Source organism: Cervus elaphus, chromosome 16, assembly GCF_910594005.1.
Source record: "Cervus elaphus chromosome 16, mCerEla1.1, whole genome shotgun sequence".
NCBI classification, from domain to species: domain Eukaryota; kingdom Metazoa; phylum Chordata; class Mammalia; order Artiodactyla; family Cervidae; genus Cervus; species Cervus elaphus.
In genome coordinates this window covers 36,383,635-36,407,915 of record NC_057830.1, presented here as the reverse complement: position 1 = coordinate 36,407,915, position 24,281 = coordinate 36,383,635, and the positions used below count along the sequence as shown (strand labels likewise).

Sequence of the window (24,281 nt, the reverse complement as noted above, 5' to 3'; positions counted from 1 at the left end):
TTGGAGGAAATGTTTCATTGTTGGTCATGATGATCAAAAGATAATGATGAACACACGCACACACACTCACACCTCATCCCCCCGTCACAGGGCCCCCCACTCGCTGCTGGCGTCTCCGGCCATGCCCTGCAGCCCTAGTTCCACCCAGGACTCGGCCCTTTGCTGGGAATTCTACTGCCTGTTGTTAACTTCCTTCAAGGCGGTGCCCGGATGCTCACTGTGAAGAAAAGCCTAGGATTTGACCTGGGCTGGGTTGCAATGTCCACGAGCCCTTCTCCATCTCTCTTTCCCCACCTCTCTTCTTCGCTCCCCTCTCCCACCCCATCGTTGTTCCCCTGAAACAAATAGGATGGCTTCACTGGTCAATTCTTTACATGTACAAACACCAAAAGCAGAGCAAACGCCCCTGGCCACCCCCCTCCCCCCAAACCCCGGTGCTGGGAGAGCAGTCAGCGATGGGCCAGGCTGCCTCCGGAACTGCGGAGCTGCTGGAGCTGTCTGGCCGTTCTGGAAACTTCTTTGCCTCTGGGCTTTACCTCGAGGCCTCTTCCTTCAGCTCCTTGTTTTTCCGCACCTCCTCCGCGTGCTTGTCCTGAGAGGGAAGGGAGAGAAAAGGTCGGGTCACACCGACTACCCCGGGATAAAGGGAGATGGAGGGGCTGGAGGGCCGAAGCAAACAGTGTGGTCACCTCTGGCCACCACAGGAAGAGACACGCAGGGTCTGCAAAGGCATCTTGAGAAGGGACCAGAGGAGGCAGGTGAGCCTGGCAGGAGATGGGTGAGGGAGCTTCCTGGTGCCTCTGGCCCCAGGATGCTCGTTATCTGGGAACAGCTTCCCTGGGCGACCCACCTGGCAGGCACCACCAGCCTCTGCCACCCTCACCTGGCCGTCTAGGGGCTGATTACACTCCTTGACCTAATATCAGGAGTAGCTCAGGAGAACTCACTGCAGGTGGCCCCTACACAGAGGCAACTGGACTGCCCTTGTGTTTCCCATCCACCTCTTTAGTGAAGGTTGTCTTAAGCCCCTGGATGAAAGACGAGGGCTTGTAAAGCATAAATCAAATAAAGGATTTTGGAAAATGTCCAGCTCCACAAAGTGTGATAGAGAATCTTCTTTTGTTTCTTGAAAGTGAGTGTTAGTCACTCAGTGTGTCCAACTCTTTGTTTCCCTGCCAGGCTCCCCTGTCCATGAATTCTCAGGCAGGAACACTGGAGTGGGTTGCCATTCCCTTCTCCAGGGGACCTTCCCAACCCAGGGATTGAACCCTGGTCTCCTGCATTGCAGGCAGATTCTTTACCGTCTGAGCCACCAGGGAAGCTCCCTTTGTTTCTGAGCATCATCAAACCAGACAATGGGCTCTGACTTCAAAGGCCCATCAGCTGTGTGACCTTGACCAACTCACTTCACTGATCAGACTCAGGTAGGGTCACAGACATCACTGTGGCTCAGTGGTAAAGAATCCGCCTGTAATGCGGGAGACCTGGTTTCAATCCCTGGGTCGGGAAGATCCCCTGGAGGAAGAAACGGCTACCGGTATTCTTGCCTGGAAAATTCCACAGACAGAGGAGCTTGGCAGGCTACAGTCTGTGGGGTCACAAAGAATCAGATGTGATTTAGCCACTAAACAACAAATGGAGAGGAGGTTCTTTTACCTCTAGAATTCTGTGATCTTGGGGTTCACCTCTAGGGCTTTTCACGGTCTACCTTCCATCCTTGCTCATGGTGAAGACATCTGGGTCCTCCTTGTGGGCAGGGAGCATGCCTTTTCCTCTTTGTATCAGTATCTCCCAGTTCCTCATCTGACACCAGGCCCATAATAGATGCTTAGTAAAGCGTGTCTTTGCCAGAGCCTTCTATCCATTCACATCCAGGTATGAATCAGCCTGGGGGAGACCCACTGAGGCAGCCCAAGGTCCCAGGAGGCACCTTAGACTACAGATCTGTCCCTGGAGAGACCCTAGAACTTTCCATGGCCCTGGAGAAAGCATGGGGAATGGTACATCTAGGGCAGTGGTTCTCAACCTTGCCACGTATCAGCATGATCTTCGAAGCTTATTAAACTGAGGCCCTACATGGACACAGGGGAGGGTGGAGTGGAGGGTGGGATGAACTGGGACAGTAGCATTGACATATGTACACTACCATGTGTAAGATAGATGGCTAGTGAGAAGCTGCTGCATCACACAGGGAGCTCAGCTCAGTGCCCTGTGATGACCCAGAGGAGTGAGATGGAGGGGAGGCGGGAGGAAGGCTCAAGAGGGACAGGTCGTATGTGTTCATGCAGCTGATTCATTTTGCTATACAGCAGAAATTAATACAACTTTGTAAAGCAATTAGACTCTAAGAAAAAAATTTAATATGAAAAAAAACTGCTGAGGTCCTCAGGCACCATCCCTAGTGAGCCAGGATTGGTGGGTCTGGGGTTAGGGTCCAGGTACCTGTAGTTTTCAACTTTACAGCAGGTAAGTCTGGTGCTGACCCTTGGGGACTCACACAAGTACTGATGCAGAGGCATTGTTATAGGTGCCTAGCAGAGCAGACACCACACACCTATCTCATCCTACCTCCTGTCTTCATCGGTGAGCAAAGGTGAAGAGGGGTCAAGAACCCAGAGGAGTGAGGCCCACCCAAACATCTGCTCTGACATCATGCTCATTTGAGACTTATCTCACCCACACAGCTCTTCCTCCAGACCTTGGACTTTCCCAGTCTCTCTAGTTCAGAACCTCTCTCTATTCCCTATATCCGCTCTCTGGACGGATCCCTAGGTTCCTGGACTCCCTTTCCTGGGCCTGCAAGCAGCTCCCTGTCTGACAAAAGGCTGGCAAGATGCTTGTGGTCTGGTCTCCCTGAAACAAGCAAAGGAAGAGCCACCTAGACTCACAGTCAAAGAACACGGTTCTGTTCCCAGCTCCATTGCTTAGTGGCTATGTGACGCTGGGCAAGTCATTGGAGCTTCCTCTGACATGGATTCTTACTGGTAAAAAAAGATAATGCCTGTCCTGTTCATTGCATTGTGAGGATAGGGGTATGATGAAATAAAAGTGTTTTGCAGTCTTTCAAATCGCATATCATGGCTTTATCCTCAGTATTTTTCTTAGGTTTAGCCTGACTGCCCAGGCCACATCCTGTCCCAATCCCTGATTTCTTTTTCCTGCAAAAGTTTGTTCCTACCCTTCTCTCAATAACTGAGGAAGCCTGAAATCAGACCCAGAACACTCCCCTCCCATCTGATACTTATGGAAGGCTTGTTGCCCCCCAAAGGATGGAGAAAGAAAGTGGATGGGGGTTGCCACATGCTGGCCAGCTGCAGGGCCTACACAACATCCAGATCCCCTGTGAAGAAACCAGATCTTTCTAGTAGCTGTGCCAACGGCCTGAGCCTCTAGGTGGATGGGCAGGAAGGAGCGGAGACCACGCTGCTCACCATGGGATGAGGCCACCGATCGGGTCCCGGGAGTCACCGCGCAGCAGGCGGCGCCTGGAAATAAAACACAGAGCTGGAGCTCTCCCAGGAGCCGCAGGAGAAACTGGGGCAGCCTTGGGACTCAGGAAACGAGGCCAGCGCGTTCTCAGCAGGATGGGCTGTGCTGCTGCTGACACGTGGGACCAACCCCAGTCTCTCACGTTTCTCATATTCAGGTGACATCGTTAGGTTTATTGACAAAAGGCAGAATATTGGAGAGACCGGTGACTCACTCAGCCCACATCAAGAGGTTTGGAGAGGATCGTGTTTCTTGCTCGGTGGGCAGCTCAGCTGGTCATGCCCTTGGCCTCAAGCCAAGAGCTCAAATCAGCATCTTTCATTAAATCAAATCAGGGCATTTAAGGATGAAGCCAGGAATGTACAAAAGCATTCAGCAGGCTTCCTCTGGAAGATAAGAGGTCTAATCTCCCTCAGACACTGAGAAATTTCAATTGTGTAGCTGGGCAATTCATCCCCCCAAGGAATTCATGGTTTTTGGTTCATTGGTTCATGGTTCTTGGCTCAGTTTACGGTTCTTGCCTGCCACCTCCCAAGTACTCCCTTGGAACTCTCTAAGGATCTAACCTAACAGAAACGTGGCCACTCCTGCCTGAGGCTGCTTGCTCCCTGGAATGATAGGCATGTCCATTGTACTTGCCGTGGAAGGAAGAGCGAATCCTAGGAGTCTCCTCTCCAATCCGAGACCTCTTACCTTCTCTTGCAGCCGTTCCAACATGGCGGCAAGGTGGGCCTCCCGGTTCTCCTTATTGGATTCCATCTTCTGGGCCAGTTTTTCCTTTGCCATCTTGATGAAGTTGTTGTTTTCCTCGATGGCTTTTTGGATCACCTCCCGCTCATGTTCTCGCTTCTCTGCCAGGTGCTTCAGGAGCTCTGCTTCCTGGTACTGTGGGAGCATGAAGGGAAAAGGAGGCCCTTGCAGGTGAGCAAGCCAGTTATCATCATAACTTAAGGGCTGCACACCCAGAGTGCACACCTCCCTGAGCCTCGGCCCCTGGCCTGTTGGCAGGAAGCAAGGATGCTTCTTGGGTTCTCCCACTGGGCTCTCATCCTCTTTTTCTCATTGCCATCATTCATCCATCTATCCATCCATTCATTCATTCACAAAAAAAGTGATCAGATACAGTACTGTAGCAGGCACTATTCTAGCAACTTGGGAAAGAAAAAAAGTCTAGTAGAGACAAATCATACATAAATAACTCTAACCCAGGCTAGCTTGTGACATATGCCTTGAGAGGCAGAAATGAAGTGCTATAGGAATTCAAGGGTGATCATCATTTTCAGCTTCAAAGATGAAGGAAAGCTTACACAGAAACAGCATCAGAGTTGGGACATAAGAATCCATAGAAAGAAAGGAAGGCACACCAAAGGGTGAAAGCATCGGGTTGGCCAAAAAATTCTCCTGGGTTTGCTGTAAGCACTAACCAAAAACCCAGATAAGCTTTGTGACCAACCCAATATACCATGCCATGACCTTCTTCCCCCTCCCCCAGTTAAGGATCCCTTTCCTTAATTTTCCAGCCTTTCCTTAAATCCTTAGTGTTGGCCCAGGTCACTCTAAGGTCACCTCTTGGAGGCATATAATATAGCATCTTCTTCCCCTAAGCAAGCTCCTAAACACCTGGGGCTTTCACATCTTTGCTTCTCTTCATAGTGTCTCATTCCCTTCCTGGTATCTGGAGATGCAGCCTTCATATCTAGAGGTTGGTGGTGACCCGACTCCAGCTCAGAGCCACCTCCTGTCTTCTTCATCTTCCTCCCCATCACGCCCTGACAGGGAAGAAAATGACAGCCACTTACCTTCCTCCGCTCCTCAGCTGCTTCCAGTTTCTTCTGGATTTCTTCCAGCGATGGGTCTCGCCGTCTGGGGAGGGAGGCATTGAACTCAGGCACCCCATCGAAGGAGGGTGGCTTCAGGATGACTTCAAAGGACTGTCCAGAGGTGCATTTATTCAGCTCGATGACTTCCATGTCGGAAATGACGCACCAGTTCAGGTCCACGGTGTCTGCTGCAGAGAACAGAAAAGGGGCTGCTCACCCTTCCTTGAAGACCATACAGGCCCGCCTATAGCATGCATACATATGAGGGAGGGCCAGGGTCCCCAAGGCTGACCAAAGGCCAGGGTTCTGGGTCTGTCCTGAACATGGCACCCAAGCGCGCTGGGCTCTGATGGGGCTGGAGTGGGCAGCCACGGGAGGGTCTCTGGCTCCAAGAACAGGAGCCCCAGGACAGGGGATTTCTAATCATGGCTGTAGCAACTGCCTTTGTTTTGCTTCTGCCACAAGGGTCCCCCCTTAGCTGGGCTCTTGCTCAAACTGGCTTGCCTGGGAAATTCCATGGACAGAGGAGCCTTATGGACTACAGCCGTGGGGTCGCAGAGTTGAACACAACTGAGCGACTAACACTTTCACTTTCAAACTGGTGCCCGTGGAGGCAGTCAGCAACCCCCGCCCGTCCACTCCTCACCCCACTACAGCTCTGACGCTCGGCCTGCGGACCTCTCCCCCCGCCCCCTCCTACCCTGCTCTCTTCTTTCTCTCCAGTCAGCACTGTCTCTCCGCTGGCTCTCATCTTTTCTCCTACACTGTCTCCCACACCAGCCTAAACAGAAAAAACAATCTCAGGTGACCCGAGCATTTCCATCTCTCATTTCCAGACCAAACCCGTACCTTCCTTTTAAGCCCCAGGAAATTAAGAGGTGACCTGGCTTCCCCAACCACCAACCCCCTCAATCAGGACATGGCCAGTCAGCATTCCTTATCCGTATCCTGGGACCTGTCACGGGGCTCGGGCAACACGGCCATCCCAGAAACTCCTCGGATAGCCAAAGTCCCTTCCCACCTCTGGACTTGCTCAGAGCATTCTCGACCCTTCACTAAAGAGACAATGGGCCAGGGTGTCTGGTGATTAACACATGACTGTCCCTCTTCTAGGCTAGGTGTCCCTGAGGGCAGACTCTCTGTCTCCTTGGCCTCTGCATCTTCCACCACATTTGCTTGTCACACAGGTGAACAAAAGCCGAGATCAACGGCACTCTGAGAGGGTCTGACTCAGACCCTCAGATGCTGTCTGGTCCCCCAGGTCGCCGCCCCACTCCCACCATCACGTTGCATGTAGACCCCCCAGAATCAGCTGCAGTGACTTTCCTGGCTCTGGGAAAGAAAATGTGACGTGGGGCGGAATCTCAGGAAACTAGGGTGAGTATGCTGGGCTCCTGGAGACAAGCTACCGGAAGCCTCTGTCTTCAGTCCCCCAAGGGTGGCCCTCATGTACCTTCGTATTTATAGGATGACTTATTCAGGGGGTCGGCCAGGAAGCAGGAGCAGAACAAGGACACCAGTGGGAGCTCCTTCATCTTCTCCTTGTAGGCTGTGGAAACATGGACAGGTGAAGAGGGCAACCCCCTTTCTAGACTCAGAAACCAGACCCCAGGGGTCACCAGGCTCCACAGAGGCACCCAAACCACCCAGACCCTTGCACGGTGACATAGCCCTTTCTGCCCTAAGCAGCTCTCTTTAAGAATCCCTGTGTGTGATTTGGACCCACTTCCGCCCACCTATGAGAACCTGAGCCTGCCAGAGCTCCCAGAGGACCCTATCCTCTCTCCAGTGCATCATCTCCCTTTGAGATACTGAACGCAAGAAATGCCCGCAGGTGTGGACCCCAACGGCTTCCCAGGTCTCAGTGATAAAGAATGCAGGAGACTTGCAGGAGACGCACGTTTGATCCCTGGGTCAGGGAAAATCCCCTGGAGAAGAAAATGGCAACCAGCTTCAGTATTCTTGCCTGGGAAATCCCATGGACAGAGGAGCCTGGCGGGCTCCAGTCTGTGGGGGTCGTAAAGAGTTGGACACGATGGAGCGGCTAAACAGCAACAACATGGACCCCAAGCACCAGTGCCTTCACCCCAGTGTGCACGCTGGACCTCCCTCTCTATTTCCCCCCATGAGCCCAGGATATTCCATTCCTTTCACTCTAGGATAGAGACAACACACACTCCATTCTCAAGGCATGTGGCAGTAGTTCTATGAGGGCAAAGAAGGCCACCACCATTCCTGTGATCCTGTCCTTCCCTGGGTGACAAGGTTAGGCTGTGAGCCTTCCCTGATCATCCCAATGCAGTGGTCAAAGCCAAAAGGGCTGATGTCCCTCCATGAGGGCTGGACAAATACCCCCACCCCCATCTGGTCACTGTGTGTCTGGAGAGGGTTTGGAAACCAGGAGGTCATGTTTAGAGCTGATTTTTTTTTCCACACCACTCGGCTTAGAGGATCTTAGTTCCCCAACAAGGGCTCGAACCCGGGCCCTCAGCAGTGGAAGCACGGAGTCCTAACCACTGAACCACCAGGGAAGTCCCTAGAGCTGATATGTTGAGTCCAGTCCAACCCAACTCCTCCAAGCCCTGGTGTGTGCTCCTGCCAGTCCCTTCCCCACCCCCACTGCCACAACTCACCCCTCATTTCCTTTTACAAATTGAAAGCAGGATTAACTGCAAAAATGTTACATAGCCATTGTAGAAAACAAAAAACACACTCTGATGAGTGAAAGGAAGAAAAGCTCAGCTATGATCCCACCCACCACCTAGAGATCGTCTCTACCCCTCAGGTGCATTTCCTGTCAGCCTTTTATCTTCTCTGGGCACATGTAAGTACAAACACATGTGTCCAGAGAGACCCTGTGCTGTGAGGGTCTCTGTACACATGTTGTACACGAGTACAAACATGTGTGTCCAGAGAGACCCCGTAACATAAGTGGGGTTTTGTACTTACCAGCAAGGGTCATGTTTTCTGGAATATGAGAGCTGAGTCCTAGTGAAAGTCAAGGTAAGTCTGCTCCCAGCTCAGGATACTGTCACAAATCCAAAAAATAAGAGCATTTTAGCTGACAGCTTATTCGCATGAGGAAGGTCTTTTTACAACCAGGGAGGAAATTTCAGGATCATCTGTCCCCCTCCTCCAGGCTGAATTTCCCTTCCCTGAACACCAGGCCACCTCTTCCACATCACCCAGTCAAGTTCAGTTGCCAAGCACAATAAGAGCTTCATCATTGACTTCCCAATCTCAAGACCCCTCGAGCCTCAGACATGGCTTTCCCCAAACTGAATGTATCGGTAGATGTTCATCTGTCTCCTTGTGCAGCTCAGTGGCCTGGTCCAATGCAAAGGTTGAGGTGAGGGAGCAGCCCTAAGTCAGAATCACCTGGGACATATTCACAAAATAACTCTGTGCCCTGAATTTCTCTTACACTCACCCCAGACCTTCCTGTCCAGACCATCTGACAGTGGACAGAAGATGTCAAAATACCTCTTCAGGGTGGTACATATATATGCAATGGAATATCAGCTGTAAAAAGGAATGAAACTGGGTCATTTGTAAAGACATTGATGGACCTAGAGTCTGTCATACAGAGTGAAGTAAGTCAGAAAGAGAAAAGCAAATATCGTGTATTTAAGTGTGTATGTGGAATCTAGAAAGATGGTACAGATGAATCTATTGAAGGGCAGGAATAGAGATGCAGATGGAGGGAAGGGACATGTGATATAGGGAATGGACATGTGGACACAGGCGGGGAGAGGTGGGGTGGGATGAACTGGGAGATTAGAATTGACATATATGTATATATACATATGTACATATATTCATTAACCATGTGTAAAACAGATAGATAGTGGGAACGTACTATATAAAGCAGGGAGCGCAGCCTGGTGCTCTGTGATGACCTAGAGGGGTGGGATGGGGTGGGCGTGGGGGGAGGTCCAAGAGGTAGGGGATATATGTCTACATAAAGTTGAATCACTCTGTTGCACAGCAGAAATCAACACAACATTGTAAAGCAAATATACTCCAGTTTTTAAAAAAGAATATTAAGAGTATAGTTATTCTACGATGTCATAATAAAACAAAATAATTTTTTTTGAAAACCTAAAGAAAAACCCAACAAAATACCTCTTCAGTTGCCCCCTCACTCTCTTTTGCTCATCTCCAGAACCACTGTCCTAAGCCCTGCTTGACCCCCTTTAAGACAGTCCTAGACTATGAAAAGAGACAAATACTGAATATTAATGTGATCATCACGTGATTCATGCAGAGATGGAAATCAGCATTGGGGATTACTGCAGGACCACAGAGATGGGCTTTAGACTCTGCATGAGGTCTGGGGAGCCAGAAAGGACCCCTGGTGTTAGCAGCACCAGTACTGCATCTTAAATGATGAGTCAAAACTAAGCAGGACGTTCTTCTGGGGGAACAGCACATGCCAGAGTCGGGGTGAGGGAGACGTCCCTGGTGGTCCAGTGGTTAAGACTTCTGCGATCCCAGTGCAGGGAGCCCGGGTTCTATCTCTGGTCAGGGAACTAGGTCCCACATGATGCAACTGAAGATCCTGCATGCCGCAGCTGGAATCCGGCATAGCCAAACAAATGAATACATTTTTTTTTTTTAATAAAAGGGAGAATCAGAGTGAGAAAGCTATGGGGGTCCCAGGCTGATTGATGCTGGGCCAGGAAGTGTGAAGGAGGAGGTGAAACAAGAGAGGCAGGAAGGAAACAGACTGGAGCGTGTCTGGAGGACAGATAGGAGGCAATAGGATCTACTGAAACCTTCTATCTGCTGGCGTGAGGAACAACCAGCAGTGAGCCACCATCATGGACACCACTCGATCCTTGGTTGCTGTGATAGTTCATTCTTGTGTCCGCTTGACTGGGCTAAGAGAGATGGCCAGATGGCTGGCAAACAACATCCTTGGGTGTGTCTGTGAGGGTGTCTCTGGAAGAGATGAGCGTTGAGTCAAGAGACTGAGTAAAGAAGATGGTCCTCCCCAGTTTGGGTGGGCATCACCCAATTCATTGAGGGCCAGAGTAGAACACAACAGTGGAGAAAGGGAGGATTTTCTTTGCTTGAGCTAGGTCATCCATCTTCTCCTGCCCTCAGGCATGGGAGCTCCTGGTTCTTTGGCCTTTAGACTTGCACTAGGATTACTCAGGGTTTCCTTTATGGCACTAGTGGTAAAGAACCCACCTGCCAATGAGGGAGACATAAGAGATGTGGGTTTGATCCCTGGGTCGGGAAGATCCCTGGAGGAGGGCACAGCAATCCTCTCCAGTATTCTTGCCTGGAGAATCCCAAGGACAGAGTAGCCTGGTGGGCTGTAGTCAGTGGAGTTGCAAAGAATCAGAAATGACTGAAGCGATTAAGCACTCACGCATGCAGGATTATACCACCGGCCTTCCCAGGCCTCCAACTTGCAGATAGCTGATAGCAACACCTTTCGGCCTCCATAAGTGCATGAGTCAATCCTTCATGATACATCTCTTTCTATATGTAGCCTACTGGTCTGTGTCTCTGGAGAACCCTGACAAACCCAGCCATCCTCAGTGGTCACTGTGCCAGCAGAAGGTGACATGAGCTCACTGCCTGCCACCCCAGGAGGGAAAGGGACTCTGAAACCGACTTAGAATGCCTTTCTTTGCTTACTGGGGTATTTTCCTTCTGGGATCAGGATCAGTACTGACTGGAGATGGGCAGGGGAGTGGATGGGAACAAGAGGCTCCACCCAGGCTTTAGGGCTGGACGAGTGTGGGGGCAGACACAGGCTTCGTCTCTCTTGTAGCAGTCACTAGTCACGTCACACGTCTAACCTTGTTCTCCCCATCTTAATTCTGTACAGAGTTGTCCAAATGAAATGAGAAAAGCATCCAGCAAAAGGGAGCATTTCATAAATATTAGTTTCCTTTCCTCTGCCTTTTACATCAAGCTCACTACCAAATATCACACACCTACAGGTAAGGACTGCCGTCCCCGTCTGCACATGAGGAAATGGAGGCTCAGAGCGTTTGTGTAACTTGCTCAGGGTCACTCAGCTAGAAAGCGAAAGTGCAGAGATTTGAAACCAGGTCAACCAGACTTGAATGGCTCCCTCAGCGCCTCTGTGTTCTCCTTGTGCTTTGGAGCCAGAGGTCCCCACCAGGGCCCCTCCCGATGCAACACAATAGGCCTCTGTCCTCGGAGTCAAGTTGACCCTGGCAGCACCACTGAGTCCCCGAGCAGAGATGTGGGCAGAGTGCCCAGAAACAACTGCTCTGGTCATGAGCTCCGTTCCACACCATCTCCCACTCATGACCAGGCTGCTTGATGGGGCGACTGGCAGGGGGAGTGAGACCTTGGCAGGAGAGGGCACAGCCTCAGACCTCAACCTGGGTAATGGATCAGAAGTGAGGGTGGTCCGCTGGTTAAGACTCTGAGCTTCCACTGCAGGGGGCAGGGCAGGCAGGTTCCATCCCTGGTTAAGATCCCACATGCCACGGGGCAAGGCCAAAACAAAAAATTCAATAGAAAAATAAATACTTGTTTTTAAAAGTGGGGGTTCAAATAGGAAAGAGGAGGCAGAGTAAGTACAACACCCTGAGGAAGAAGGAGATCAGGCTTTTTCTGTGAGTGTGGCTACCTGGAGTCAGGGACCACGTCCCTTGGCTGGAGCTGAAAATGATCATTAAGACCCTACACTCGTGGAGCACGTGACTGATTACAGTCCTGGTTGCCTACATTATCCCAGTTGATCTTTGCAGGAGGCTAGGCTGGATTGATAAGACAGGCATTGTCAGCTTCACTTTTAGGTGAAGAACTTGGGGCTCAGAGATGTTAAGATTCTTAGCTAAGTATACACAGCTAGTTGGTGTAGAGCTGGTGCAAGTCTTCTGACTTATAAGCTCATCTCTTATAGCCAGTGGAAGGACTGAATGCTAACTACTGTTTCCTCCATTGTCCTGGGGACTCAGGTAAAGGCAGTCTAGCCTCAGGATATGATTTAATGAAGACTATGTACTAGGTGCTCTCTATACATCAATGAAAGATATTATGCAAGGAGTTTTAATTGCAGGAGGAATCAAGTACAAGTCAGATAGGCAGAGAAGGAAGACAGGGCAGGGAAGAGGAGACCTCCTAGAGATGGGCAGAGGGGACTTCCCCAGCAGTCCAGTGGTCAAAGATTCTGTGATTTCAATGCAAGGGACAAGGGTTTGTTCTATCCCTGGTAGGGGAACCAAGATTCCACAGGCTATGCAGTGTGAATAAAACAAAAGAAATTTTTTTAAAAGATGAGCAGAGGTATTCGTGGCCATGACATTTGCAGCTGTGAGCTCTCAGTTTCACAGGGTTGAAATCTGCATCATTAACCATGTGTATTTATAGAGCATCTACTATGTGACAAGTGCTTTCACTTTGATTTTCATCATAGGACTTACTACCCCTGTCTTAAAGAGGTGTGAATTGCAGCTCAGAGAGGCTAAATGGCATTACCAAGGTCACTCAGTGTAGGGCGTGGAGTGGTGTCCTCGAACCTAACCTGTCCACATCCTAACCCTTGCAGTTTGGGAATGTGACTTCTTTGCACATTTAAGTAAGTTGGATCTCAAGATGAGATCATTCTGTCTGTCCAGGTGGTACAAGCGCCCTTATAAGAAAAATGCAGGGGAGAGATGCACAGAGAGAAGACCTTGGATAGGTGGAGACAGGCTGGAGTGATGCTGCCACAAGCCAAGCAAGGCCTGGAGCACTGGAAACTGGAAGAGGCAGGGGGAACCCTCCCCCAAGTCTCTGGGAGGGGTAAGACCCTGTTGACATCTTCATTTCTGAACTTCTGGACACCAGAACTGCACGAGATTGAATTTTTGTTGTGTTCAGCTGCTAAGTTTGTGATCATTTGTTACAGTAGCCCAAGCAATGTAATATACTTGATAAGCAACAGGGCCAGGATTCATTCAAATCCATGATTCATTCGTTCATTGTATCTAAGCTACCAGTATTTTTATATGGTCTGATTTGGTTCTCAGGATAATCTCTGGGACTTCCCTGGTGATCCACTGGTTAAGATTCTGGGTTCCCAATGGAGGGGTCATGGGTTTGATCCCTGCTTGGGGAACTAAGATCCCAAATGTCTTGGAGCTCAACCGAAAAAAAAAAAAAGGTAATCTGTGCATGAGTACCTGAGGTATATGGTACCCTTATAAATCCTCATGCCAATAGTCACAAAACATCTACAGCACTCAAGACTCAAAAGAACATTCTAAGAAAGGATATGGGGGTGGGGGAAGATTCTTCTGGAAGGGCCCAACAATGCAAAGTGGTCCTGAATCCCTGGGTGGTGGTGGCCACAGCAGGGAGCCTGACTGCAGTCCTAATTAACCTATGGCATCAATGTGGGTGGTGGGCCGGTCCCATCCCCTCCCCAGCACTCAGCCTTGCTACCTGAGGACTCCAGGTTTCTTGTGGGTGACACCCAGATTGGACACTCACAGCTAGAAAGATATGGTTATGCTAACCCCTGACCTTCAGGCCTTCTGAAGCAGCTCTCAGTCCTCTGTTCTCCCATCTTAAACACCAACCTCCCAGGCCGTTCTCCTGGATGCATCCCATGGACGCAGGGGCCACAGACCAGCCCTAGTCTAGAGCCCAGGGCCCTGCAAGCTTGTCCCAGTGCTGCAGAGTCTGTCAAACGGCTTGGCAGTGTGGGTCGGGTTGTCGAGTCACCGCAGAATACCTGCAATGGAGAGGGGCCACCAGGCCTATCCAGGGACTACCAGAGAGGGGCAATAACGGGTGTTATTGCCAAGGTCGGGGAGGACAGAATGCTCAGAATTCAGGAAGGCAGGTGAAGTTTAACAGACCATAGCGGCCAGAGTAGGGGATAAGGCTAACAGGTCAGGCCCATCAGTGGGAGAGTCTATCCAAGACACCAGATATCAGAACATCATCTGGCAAAAACCCTTGCTGAGGCTCAGCTCTGGCCCTACCAGAGTATCCCTGCATGTTTTCTATTAAGGCAGAGGCCAATTCCAGGCCTTGGGTTGCCCCTAAGGAAGACCAGGAAACTGACCATATCCAGCATTAGAAGCTCCCAGCAACAGAGTGGGAACATGTCTCAATCACTCAGCCGATAACCACGGAACCAGAGCCAGAGTTCAGGACCACAGCCTCCCAACCGGCCCCGCCTCCCCGCCCCATCCCCTGGGGCACAGTTCCACACATCTCTGATGGGTGCAGACTGGGTCCTGGAGAGGCAGGGCCTCCCTGGGCAGCCCAGCCCCTGTGCTGGCAGGTACTGATCAAGCTTAGCCAGTGGCGAGAGGATTCACACTTCAGGTGGCAAAGGAGAGCGGGTGATGGGGTTACCATGCAATGTGGATTCTGCCGTGCTGCTAGTCTTGCAGTGGCTCTGGAACTTGCCTGTGTGCTGGGTGTGTGGACTGGGTTTACAGGTGAAACAGAGAGGGCCCTCTGGGCTGCATGCAGGATGCATTGGGACCAGTTGCTAGAATAGGAATAGGAAGATCAGAGATCTCCAGACCAGGGAAAGGTACTTTATCTTCTATTCAGTAGGAAGTCACTGGCATCCTTTGAATACAAACAAAGAGGGAAAATGGTGATGCTGAGGATCATTGCAATAATAATAGATACCACTTCTTGGGCACCTCCTTGGTACCAGAAAAATCATAGGCATTATCTCAATTTTATCTTCTGAGGTCCTTTTATAATCAGGAAATTGGAGCTCAACGGAGTCAGGTTAATTACACAAAGTCCTACCGGTAGTAAGGGGCAAAGCTGGAATTTTCCGTCTAAAACACGTCTCTGTCTTTAGATTATATTGCTAGTGCAAAAAGATTCATCTGGGCAGCACCAGCTTGGGGAAAAGATTAGGAGAAGAAGACTGGAAGCTGAGACGAGGCACAAAGTGATTAGGGCCTGCCTAAATGAGTTAAACCCTGGACTATTTGCATCCCATGCAGCACTGTTTTCCCATTTGCAAACTGGTCCCTCCTCTTAATCCAGCTCCAGCATCTAAGAGTCTGTGTATGGAAAAGCAAGCATTTTTGTTGATGGATTGAACCATTAGCATAGTTGGTGAAACTAATCAGTCAGCGGTAATCCCACCGAGCTGAGGTCCAGGTCATCAGAAGACACAGAATGAGGAAATCTTGGTTGGGGGTAGGGCAGCCAACCATGAAGGTCTAGAATCAAGGCTGTGGACAGAGGAGGGATCTCTTGGTGGGAGGAAAAAATCAAAGTGAAGAGATCAGAGCCTCCAGTTCTCCCCAGAACATGAAAATGTCAAGGAAGGAAGAACTGGCCATCACTAGCTAGGGATTCTCAACTAGGGGCAACCTCACTCCTGGGAAACAAATGTGACTTTTGGAGGACTGTTTGACTGGAGGTGCTAACGGCATCCGTGTGACACCAGGTAGTCTAAATGTCCTTCATGGCACACAACGATCCCACACAACCAACGATTGTCCCTTCCATAACGCCAGTGTGTTCCTCCCTAGGGACTGGGTTTCTAGATGTCACACTGAGTTGGTGGCAGAGGTGGAACCAAATCTCTGAATTCCAGAGTCAGTGATTTTCCCTCTCTCCTCCCACACAACAGGAACATCCCACAGGTGGTGGGGGGGAAACTTGGGGGGTCCACCAGAGCCACTGATGGTGATAGGGATGCTGAAGGACTTTTTTACAAGACCAGAAATGGTGACTCGTACCCTCAGGCTTTCTATAAAGCAATCAATAGCCAAGAGCCAATAGAGAAGAGTATCCAGCTCTCAGATGCCATGTGGCCATTTACTGGGTGCATGCCTGACCTCTGGAGGCATCTTTGACCATCCACATGACCCGAGTGAACAAGCATTTTATTTGTCATTGCAAGTTCTGCCCAGAAAATGCCATCAGGATGTATCAAATCCCCTGTAGACTATTTTCGAGAGGAAAAAAGCTAATGTGCATCCAAATGGTTTGAATAGAGTGGTTCCTGGCAAGAATGTTCAGAGACAGTAAAAGAACTCATAGAATCATGCTGTGGAAGCTCTGAGTTCTGACCCAGGCCGTTTAACCACAAGCAATAGAGGAAACTGGCTCTTTTGATTTGTGCCAATTACCAGTATTTTTTAAAGTCCTGTTGAAATTATAACATTTACCTGAAATACACTGCATGAGCTGCCTAAATGTCATGGAATCATATCATGTCTGTACAGTAAACCTGGTTATTTCATGTTGATCCAAAGGCTCTGATTGGCAGTCATGTGTCTCATTTGGGTTTTCTTTAAAAGAAGAGATAAGTTATTTTTTCATGACTGTGGTTTTCATTCTTTCCACAATATTTGTTGAATATTTAATTCCATGCCAAGCCCTCAGCCAGGTCCTAAAATAACCACAGGGTTTTCAATAAGGAAAAAAATGAATGGGTCCCCTGGGTGGGAATTTAGAGTCTCTGGAAGTTTCTGCTAGCCTTGGGCAAGTCTCTGGCAGTAATAAGGACCATGTTATAAAGGGAGAAGAGTAGGTGTTAGGGTATGGGCCAAGAACGGACGGTTGAGACTTGCAGAGGGACACTAGACAAGGCAGAATATAGTCACTCCCCCGGATCCATGGGGGAGTCTGTTCCAGGATACCTGCGGATACCAAAATCCCTGGATGCTCAAGTCCTTGGTGTGGTTCAGTGGGCCCTGCCTGTCCGTGTATGTGCAACCTGTGATTTTAAGTGATTTTGGGAACTGATGAGTGTCTGATCAGCACCTGCTTAGGTCTGCTTCTGAGGCTCCAAGGGGAAGAAATGGTGGGAGCCCTGGCCAAGAATAACCTCCAAACTGTCTCTAGCAGGCTGAGAAATACAGCTTCATTTCCTAGAAAGAGTGCTTCTAGGAAATAAGGAGACATCACCTGCTGGCAAATGCAGAGCTCCGATGGCCTAAGTCTGAGGGGCCCGTCCTTGTTGTTGGCAAGCCAGAGGAGGAAAATGAAGTCTGGAAAACAGCCCCAAATAATCCACAGTGATGGTGCTTTGGGGGCTAGTTTTATTTTCCATTCGATAGATACAGGAGAATCCACACACTAGACGTATGAATCAGGCACATGGAGGAACTGACACATAGACACTCTTGTACTATGTATGAAATAGATAACTAGTGAGAGCCTGCTGTGTACTTAGGGAACTCTACCCAGCGCTCTATGGGGACCTGCATGGGAAGGAAATCCAGAAAAGAGGGGATGTGTGGACACATGCATAGCTGACTCCGTTTGCTATATAGCAGAAACTAACACAACATTGTAAAGCAACTATAATCCAATAAAAAAATTTTTAAAGCATAGAAACACACACACAAGTCCGGATCATGGGCTTCCGTGAAGGGTTGCTGGATGGAGAACAAGGATCTGGGAGCCAGCTCTGTGTCACATCCTGGGGTCAGAGCCTTTGGAAGCATCACCACAGAGCCAGCCCCTGTCACCTTACTCCTGGTCACGACAGGAATGCTTCATGGTGCTTTACGGCTTGCCAGGCACTTCCGTGTGTGGGGGAGTGTGTGTATATATATTTATTCCTTTTACTGATGATGTTTTAATTACAAACATACCTAATGTATTTCAGAAGATCTGTGTGACAGAGAAAAGGAAACAAATCTCTGTCATTTTGCTACTCTTTGCTATTGGTATTTCCTTCTAGTTTTCTGTTTTTTTTACATAGTTATCATCACTTTTATCCTTTCATTCTCCCTAAATTCTATCCAGTAGATACTATTAAACCCACTTTACAGACAATCAATTCAGGAAGGTGGCTTGATTTGCCTAAAGTCATATAAGTCAAAAATCATAAAGATGGGATTTATGGGATCCCATAAAGATGGGATTTATCAAAGCCTTCTTATATTGGGTTGGCCAAAAGGTTCATTCAGATTTTCCCGTAAGATGTTATGGACAGTGCTGAATGAACTTTTTGGTCAACCCAACATCATAGTTCCATGGTACTTCCTGAGACTCAAGGCCAAGTATAAATGTAAGGAAGATGAATGATTGCCTGGGGCATGTGTTTGAAGGGCACACAAGAGCTTGCCTGTCCCAACTCTCCCTCCCAACCACAAGGACCCTAGTCTCCACACTGAGCCCTCTTTTGCATTAGGCATTGCCTCAGGAAGTCACTGTTAAAACATACACACATGACCTACCAAGTGCAATCAATTAAATAGTGTTCATTGTCAGCAGAGAACAAGCAATAGATTTGTGAACACTTCCAGGGGTCAAGTTCTGTGGCCATAAATGGGAGGAGCCCTGGAGATCTTTCAGCATTTCTGGTGTGAACCATCTATGTTCAGATAAGAAGACAGAGGACCCAAGAGGTCCAGTGTTGTTCCCAAGACTAAGTCGGAGGGGCAGAGCCTGGTTTCTGGCCCCACATGTAACTACACGAGAGGGAGACTCTTCTCTTTTGCAATATTACTCCTGTTTCTTTGTTCTTTCATTCTTCTCCGATGCTTTGTAAGTTTTACATCTTGATTTTTTCTTGAAGTTAAAGTCATGTATGTCTACAGGCAGACCTTTGGAGACATAGCAGGTTCAGTTCAAGACCACCACGATAAAGCAAATGTTGCAATAAAACAAGTCAGATGAATTTTTTGGTTCTCTGGTAGGTATAAAAGGTATGTTTATCTATACTAGAGTCTACTAAATGTACTATAGTGTTTTGTCTAAAAGATACTTTATTGTTAAAAAATGATGGTTATCCATCATCTGACAACATAGGGTCGCCACAAACATTCAGTCTGTAAAAACTGCCATATCTGTGAAGCGCAATAAAATGAAGAATGCATGTAATTTCATTACATGAAGAATAGAACAGTATCTAATGATTTTCTCTAGGAGATAAGAGCTTTAGCACACTTTTACTTCCTTTCCCTACAAACCTGATTTTTGTCATAGTGACTTGGATTTTCAGTTCTAGAGTATCATTATTGATTTATTTCTTACATTATTCATTCAACAAATACTTTTGGAGAAATATTTACTATAAGCACAAGGCGAGGTAGTAAGGAGAAATACAATGATGAATTATATATATATATATATATATATATATATATATATTCCCTGGCCTCCAGATGTTTAACATTTGCATTCAGCTTTCTGAGCACGTTGATTATAATTAGACAATGACTCTAAATTCTAGCATTTTCTTTCTTGGTGGTCATTATCAATACCCCACCTTTTTTGTAGTTGAGTCCTTTAATGTGATAAAACTCCTTGATTATCTAGACTATGCTGGAGTAATTCTTTTCCAGGAGGGGTTCATGGAGTCCTTGTTGAGTCCTTGTCTATCTGGTTTGGTGGTAGGTGTAGGAAACGGACAGACCTACTGTGGGATCAACAGCCCCGTTGGTTTGTGCAGTCAGCAGATAGTCAGTCCACCTGTTCACACACACTCAGTCTGAACCATGCTCTCTACCCGGTCTGGATTTCGGGGCCCCAATACCCAAATGACCCACTGGAACGCTGCACCCCGCCGGGTCTTTGAACAGAGAGTCTGCGCTTAGCGCCTTTCTCAGGATTCGCACTCACTACTTGGTTCTCTGAGCTCTCAGGTCACCTGTGCCCCATCATAAATTAGGCCACCATCCCCAGATTCCTGCCTCTTCTGATCTGTTCAGTCTGGCTTCTGCCCACCACCCACCGCTAAAAGCAGGACCCTAAAAGGGTGGACACACAACGGTCAGTCTGCAATGATAGAAAAAACCAGTGAGCTCAACTGGGGAAGCAGCATCGGTGTGTATCGGGACACAAGCGTGGTGTATTGTGTTGGCCAAAAAGTTTATTCGGATTTTTAGCCAAGTGTGATGGAAAAAGCCGCACAAACTTTTTGGCCAACCCAATACCTTTATCTGTGTGTCTCCCTGTCTTCCTCATGGGACTGAAAATGTACGAATCTCAAAAATGCTTTTTAAAATGTCAAGGAAGATTTTTTTTTTTTTTTGGTTCTCACTCTTCCGCCAAAGAAAAGGACAAAAAGTAACCTTTTTCCAAGACTACCACATCTCTAAATACAGCAAGTTCTAATTTTAAAAGCAAATTAAGTTATATATGATGCATGTTTATTTCCCAAGTCAAAAAAGGGGGAGGTGAGATGGGGGGGGAGAGAGTTTGGTTCCCTACAGGGCATTATAAAAGTTTGTTCCCTACAAGCCATCACAGATGGCTTGTTTTAGAATTTTCCTCCAAATTTCTCTTCTCCTCCCCACCCTACCCTCCAAAATGTCCACCTACTCAGGATTTCAATATCTCTGGGAATTCTGTATCTCTGTATCTCCAAACAATAGTCTCCAGGTAAGCGGGAAATAATATAAAAATATCAAGGGGATCTGGAGAGAGGAGCTTAGGGATTCAGGAAAAATGAAGCCTTTCTTTGTTTCTGATCTTGATTTTTTAAAAAATATTCAATGATTTAAAACCAAGAACCCCGAAGATCTGAATCTTCCCCTTCTATGTGGTTGGTTTCATGTAGGCACTTTCTCTCTACCTCTCTCTTATGCTCCTTCTTTGCCATTGTCTCTCTTTTCTGTTCCAGGACCTCGCTCTCTGGATCTCAGCTTATGTCTTTACTGCTCTATTTTAAATCTTGCCAGTCAGCTCGCATCTGTCCCACAGGGAAAGTGTGGTTAAAACAACCTAATTGGACAAGAGAAGACAGCTAACCTCACTTGCCCCTAGGAATGTCTATGATTGAACCACAGTGAAATCTAAATATGAAGCCAGAAATAAAAGACACTCCCACTACCCATCAGCATAGTATGTCTGTTCCATAGTCTGCTCAGAGGGGACCATATTACACCAGACTTCTCTGTCTTTGATGGGTCATTTAGAACTGTCTCTCCCTAAAGAGATATAGTATTCCACTTAAAACAACACTTGGAGTTTGGGCACTTATTTCGTACCTGGGGCACTAATGAACAAAACAGCTCTTCTTGTAGGAAGCTAACAGTCTACAACATGGATGAACCTTGAAGACACTCTGCCAAGCGAAATGAGCCAGTCATAAAAAGATAACTACTGCAGGATTCCACTTTGATGGGGGACCTAGCGTACTCAGAGTCACATTAATGAAAGTACAAGGGGAGCTGCCAGGGGTGGGGTGGAAAGAATGGGGAGTTATTGTTTAGTGAGGATAGAGTTTCAGTTTGGAAAAATGAAAAAAGTTCTGGAGATGGTGGCGATGGTTACACAACAGTGTGAAAGTACTTCATATCACTGGCTGAACACTTTAAAATGGCTAAAATGGTAAATTTCACGTTATGTGTATTTTACCACAATCAATAATTTTTTAAAATTTTAAATGAACTTCATAGTCTAGTAAGAGTTATCTACAGGTTTACAGTCTTATAGTTAGAAAAAATGGTAAGAGGTTATTTAGCCCAATTTTTCTCAATCCTTTTTCTTACTGGAATCCACAATAAAGAACCACATTTTATATTATGATCCAATATGGATATGCCATGATACTGACATATATATGTATATACATATATATACACACACATATGATTATATCTATGTACATGTATATACATACACATATATAATTGAAATATAAACATAAGTATATTCATATTTACTTATGAATGTTGTTAAATATATTTATAAACATAATAATATATTTATATTTAAGATAATTGAGAATATGTAACTAAAAACGGTATAGGAAAGCATTATTGCATGGGATGCATTTTTACTTTTTTCCTACTCTGTTTTATCCCATTTTATCTAAAAAAAGAAAATAACAAGTCACAACCCACAAAATTGATTTCAAAATCCACAAACAGGTCTCAATCTGCAGTTTGAAAAACACTGATCCAGACCAATCTCCAAGACAATGCAGAAATCTCCTCTATGGCTACCCCGCTGGGTGGTCATCCGACTTTGGCTTGGATGCCTCCATGATGGGGGACTCACTCTCTACTTTGCTCTGCGGCAGATCCTCCAGCAGTTGAGGATTCTTACCCACTTCAAACCTGTTCCCAGAGCAGCCTGGTTGGAGCCAGGGATCCCAGATGGGCTGGGACTTGCTGACAGGTGCTCCAGCCCTATCGATGATAAGTGGGCTTCAGGGAAAATGACAGGTCTTCCCAGAGGCAAGGTGGGGGCATGGGAGAGCTGAGGCAACGCAGGTCTGGCTGGCCCTGGAGGGTGGGGCAGGGTCTCCAGGCGGGCGAACCTACCTCCATGCGGTGGTTGGATTGCCGATCAGACCTTTCCCTTCTGCCAGCTCCAGCACTGGGATTATCCCTTAGTCTGAAGGATGATCTCATCCCCCGCTGGCACCCTGACTCCTGCCTGTGGGAGACGCTTCTGCCCCCTTGAGGAAGCCTCAGCCTCGGGGGAGACTAGATTCCCCCACATCCACCCTCAACCTCCCACCCACCCCACAGGTCACTGCTGGCCCCCCCTTCCCCCCTCCCCACTATTCTAGCCTCTGGGGTCCCTTCTCCAGGCATTTGGACAGGTACTATTGGTATATTTCTCTGCTGCCCTAGGGGGTCCTGCCCTTTTCAGGATAATGAAACTCCTCCACAACTGACCATGCCTTCCAAGAGGAATAAAACAAAGGCAGCACGCCATGCAGGGACACAGCTGGCTGCTGGCTGTCAAAACCCTGTGTCCCCGGGATGAGGCGGGGACAATGCCTAAACTCCTGGTGAAGGCAGTGGGCTGAGCGCTGAGGTTGGGGGGTGTTGCGCCCTGGCTGGGACTACAGGCAGAGACCAGGGTGTGGCAGGTGTGGGTTCCTGCAGATTGCAGCCTCACAGCCATCTGTCCCTGCCCAGGTAGGACCAGGTTGACCTCAGGGGCGGGGCGGGGCAAGAAGAGATGGTGAGCTCATTGTATTATTAGAACCAAGAGGAAAAAGCAACCCAGTGCAGATGGAGGAGAAAGCAAAGGAGGCTGCCAATGGGCAAGGGAGACAGAAGAGCTGTGGCTGAGAAAGGAAACGTAAACCACAGGTCTGCTTTCAGTTTGTAAGTGCTCTGGGGGGCCAGAGATGATCCAGAGAAAGCCAGACTCTGAATAAAACCCTTCTCCCTCAGCAACAAAACATTTTTATGCAGAAAGAACTCATTGTGGACGGCTGATCTGTAAGAAGCTCTGACGATTCCCACCCATCCTCTGTCCCCTGAGGTCCAGAATAGAAGAAACTCCTGGAGCCCACCCTTGCCCTTCTGCCAAGCACCATCCTTTTCGCCTCACCCCTTTGCCCCCAGGATTTGGCAAAGTTGAATTGAGTGAAACCAAAAGGCAACACAATAGATACCAGACTCCTCGCTTCTCCTCTCTGCAGCTGCTGTTTTTCTTTTCTTTTGTATGAAAAGCCTCAAATAATTTGCATCCCATTTCTCCTTACCTGCAGTCCAGTTAGAAGCGAGCTGCCGCCTTCTTCACTCCCTCAATTAGTGGTACCCTGGGCTTCTCTCCACATCAGCACCACTGCTCGGCTCTCACCATGACATCACCTCCGAGCTCTGTGATTGGCCGACAGTGGGTTGCTTGGCAATTGGACAGTCTCCTCTGGCTGAACAGGGATTGCCTGAGTGAGTAACTCTTAGCAGACCAGGGAGTAGAAGATGATGTCAGACAAATAGCTTGCCTTCGGCACTGCCTCTGGAGCTGGGGAACCAGAGGGTGAGGTTGGGGATGAAGAAAGAGAGAAGGAGTGGTACGGGAAGGTGGGGGTGAGGGCCCAGCTTGCAAACTGAGCTGCCCAGCAAAGAAAGAGCACCTGGACAGAGGGACTGATGATTTCCAGAATCTTTAGCTTTCTCTGATCTGGGGGTGGGAGAATATAGAATCTAGAGGAGAAATCAAAAAGAACAGATGAGCCCTAAAAATAGCTCCCTGGAGGGCTTCATGCCTGTTTCCGGCTCTTTCAGAAGGGCTGGTGGGTTTGAACAGTGAGTCAGAAGGCAAGGAGGGGCTGCCGGCACCCCAGGCCCTGGA

General features: G+C 48.2%; 1 protein-coding gene across 4 annotated transcripts; it reads right to left on the bottom strand.

The window, feature by feature from the left end:
- STMN4 (stathmin 4) lies at positions 1–23,787 on the bottom strand. 4 transcript variants are annotated; one of them, XM_043870551.1, is made up of 8 exons: positions 23,689–23,786; positions 8,259–8,337; positions 6,763–6,858; positions 6,010–6,090; positions 5,289–5,497; positions 4,183–4,374; positions 3,432–3,485; positions 1–592 (listed from the first exon to the last, which is right to left on the bottom strand). In XM_043870551.1, the coding sequence occupies exons 2-7, from the start codon at positions 8,269–8,271 to the stop codon at positions 3,465–3,467; spliced, it is 612 nt and encodes a 203-aa protein (XP_043726486.1). In that variant the 5' UTR covers positions 8,272–8,337; positions 23,689–23,786; the 3' UTR covers positions 1–592; positions 3,432–3,464. The 4 variants fall into 4 exon arrangements, with proteins under 4 accessions (XP_043726486.1, XP_043726485.1, XP_043726488.1 ...); XM_043870550.1 differs by lacking the exon at positions 3,432–3,485; XM_043870553.1 differs by lacking the exon at positions 6,010–6,090.
- Between the last annotated feature and the right edge of the window lie 494 nt (positions 23,788–24,281).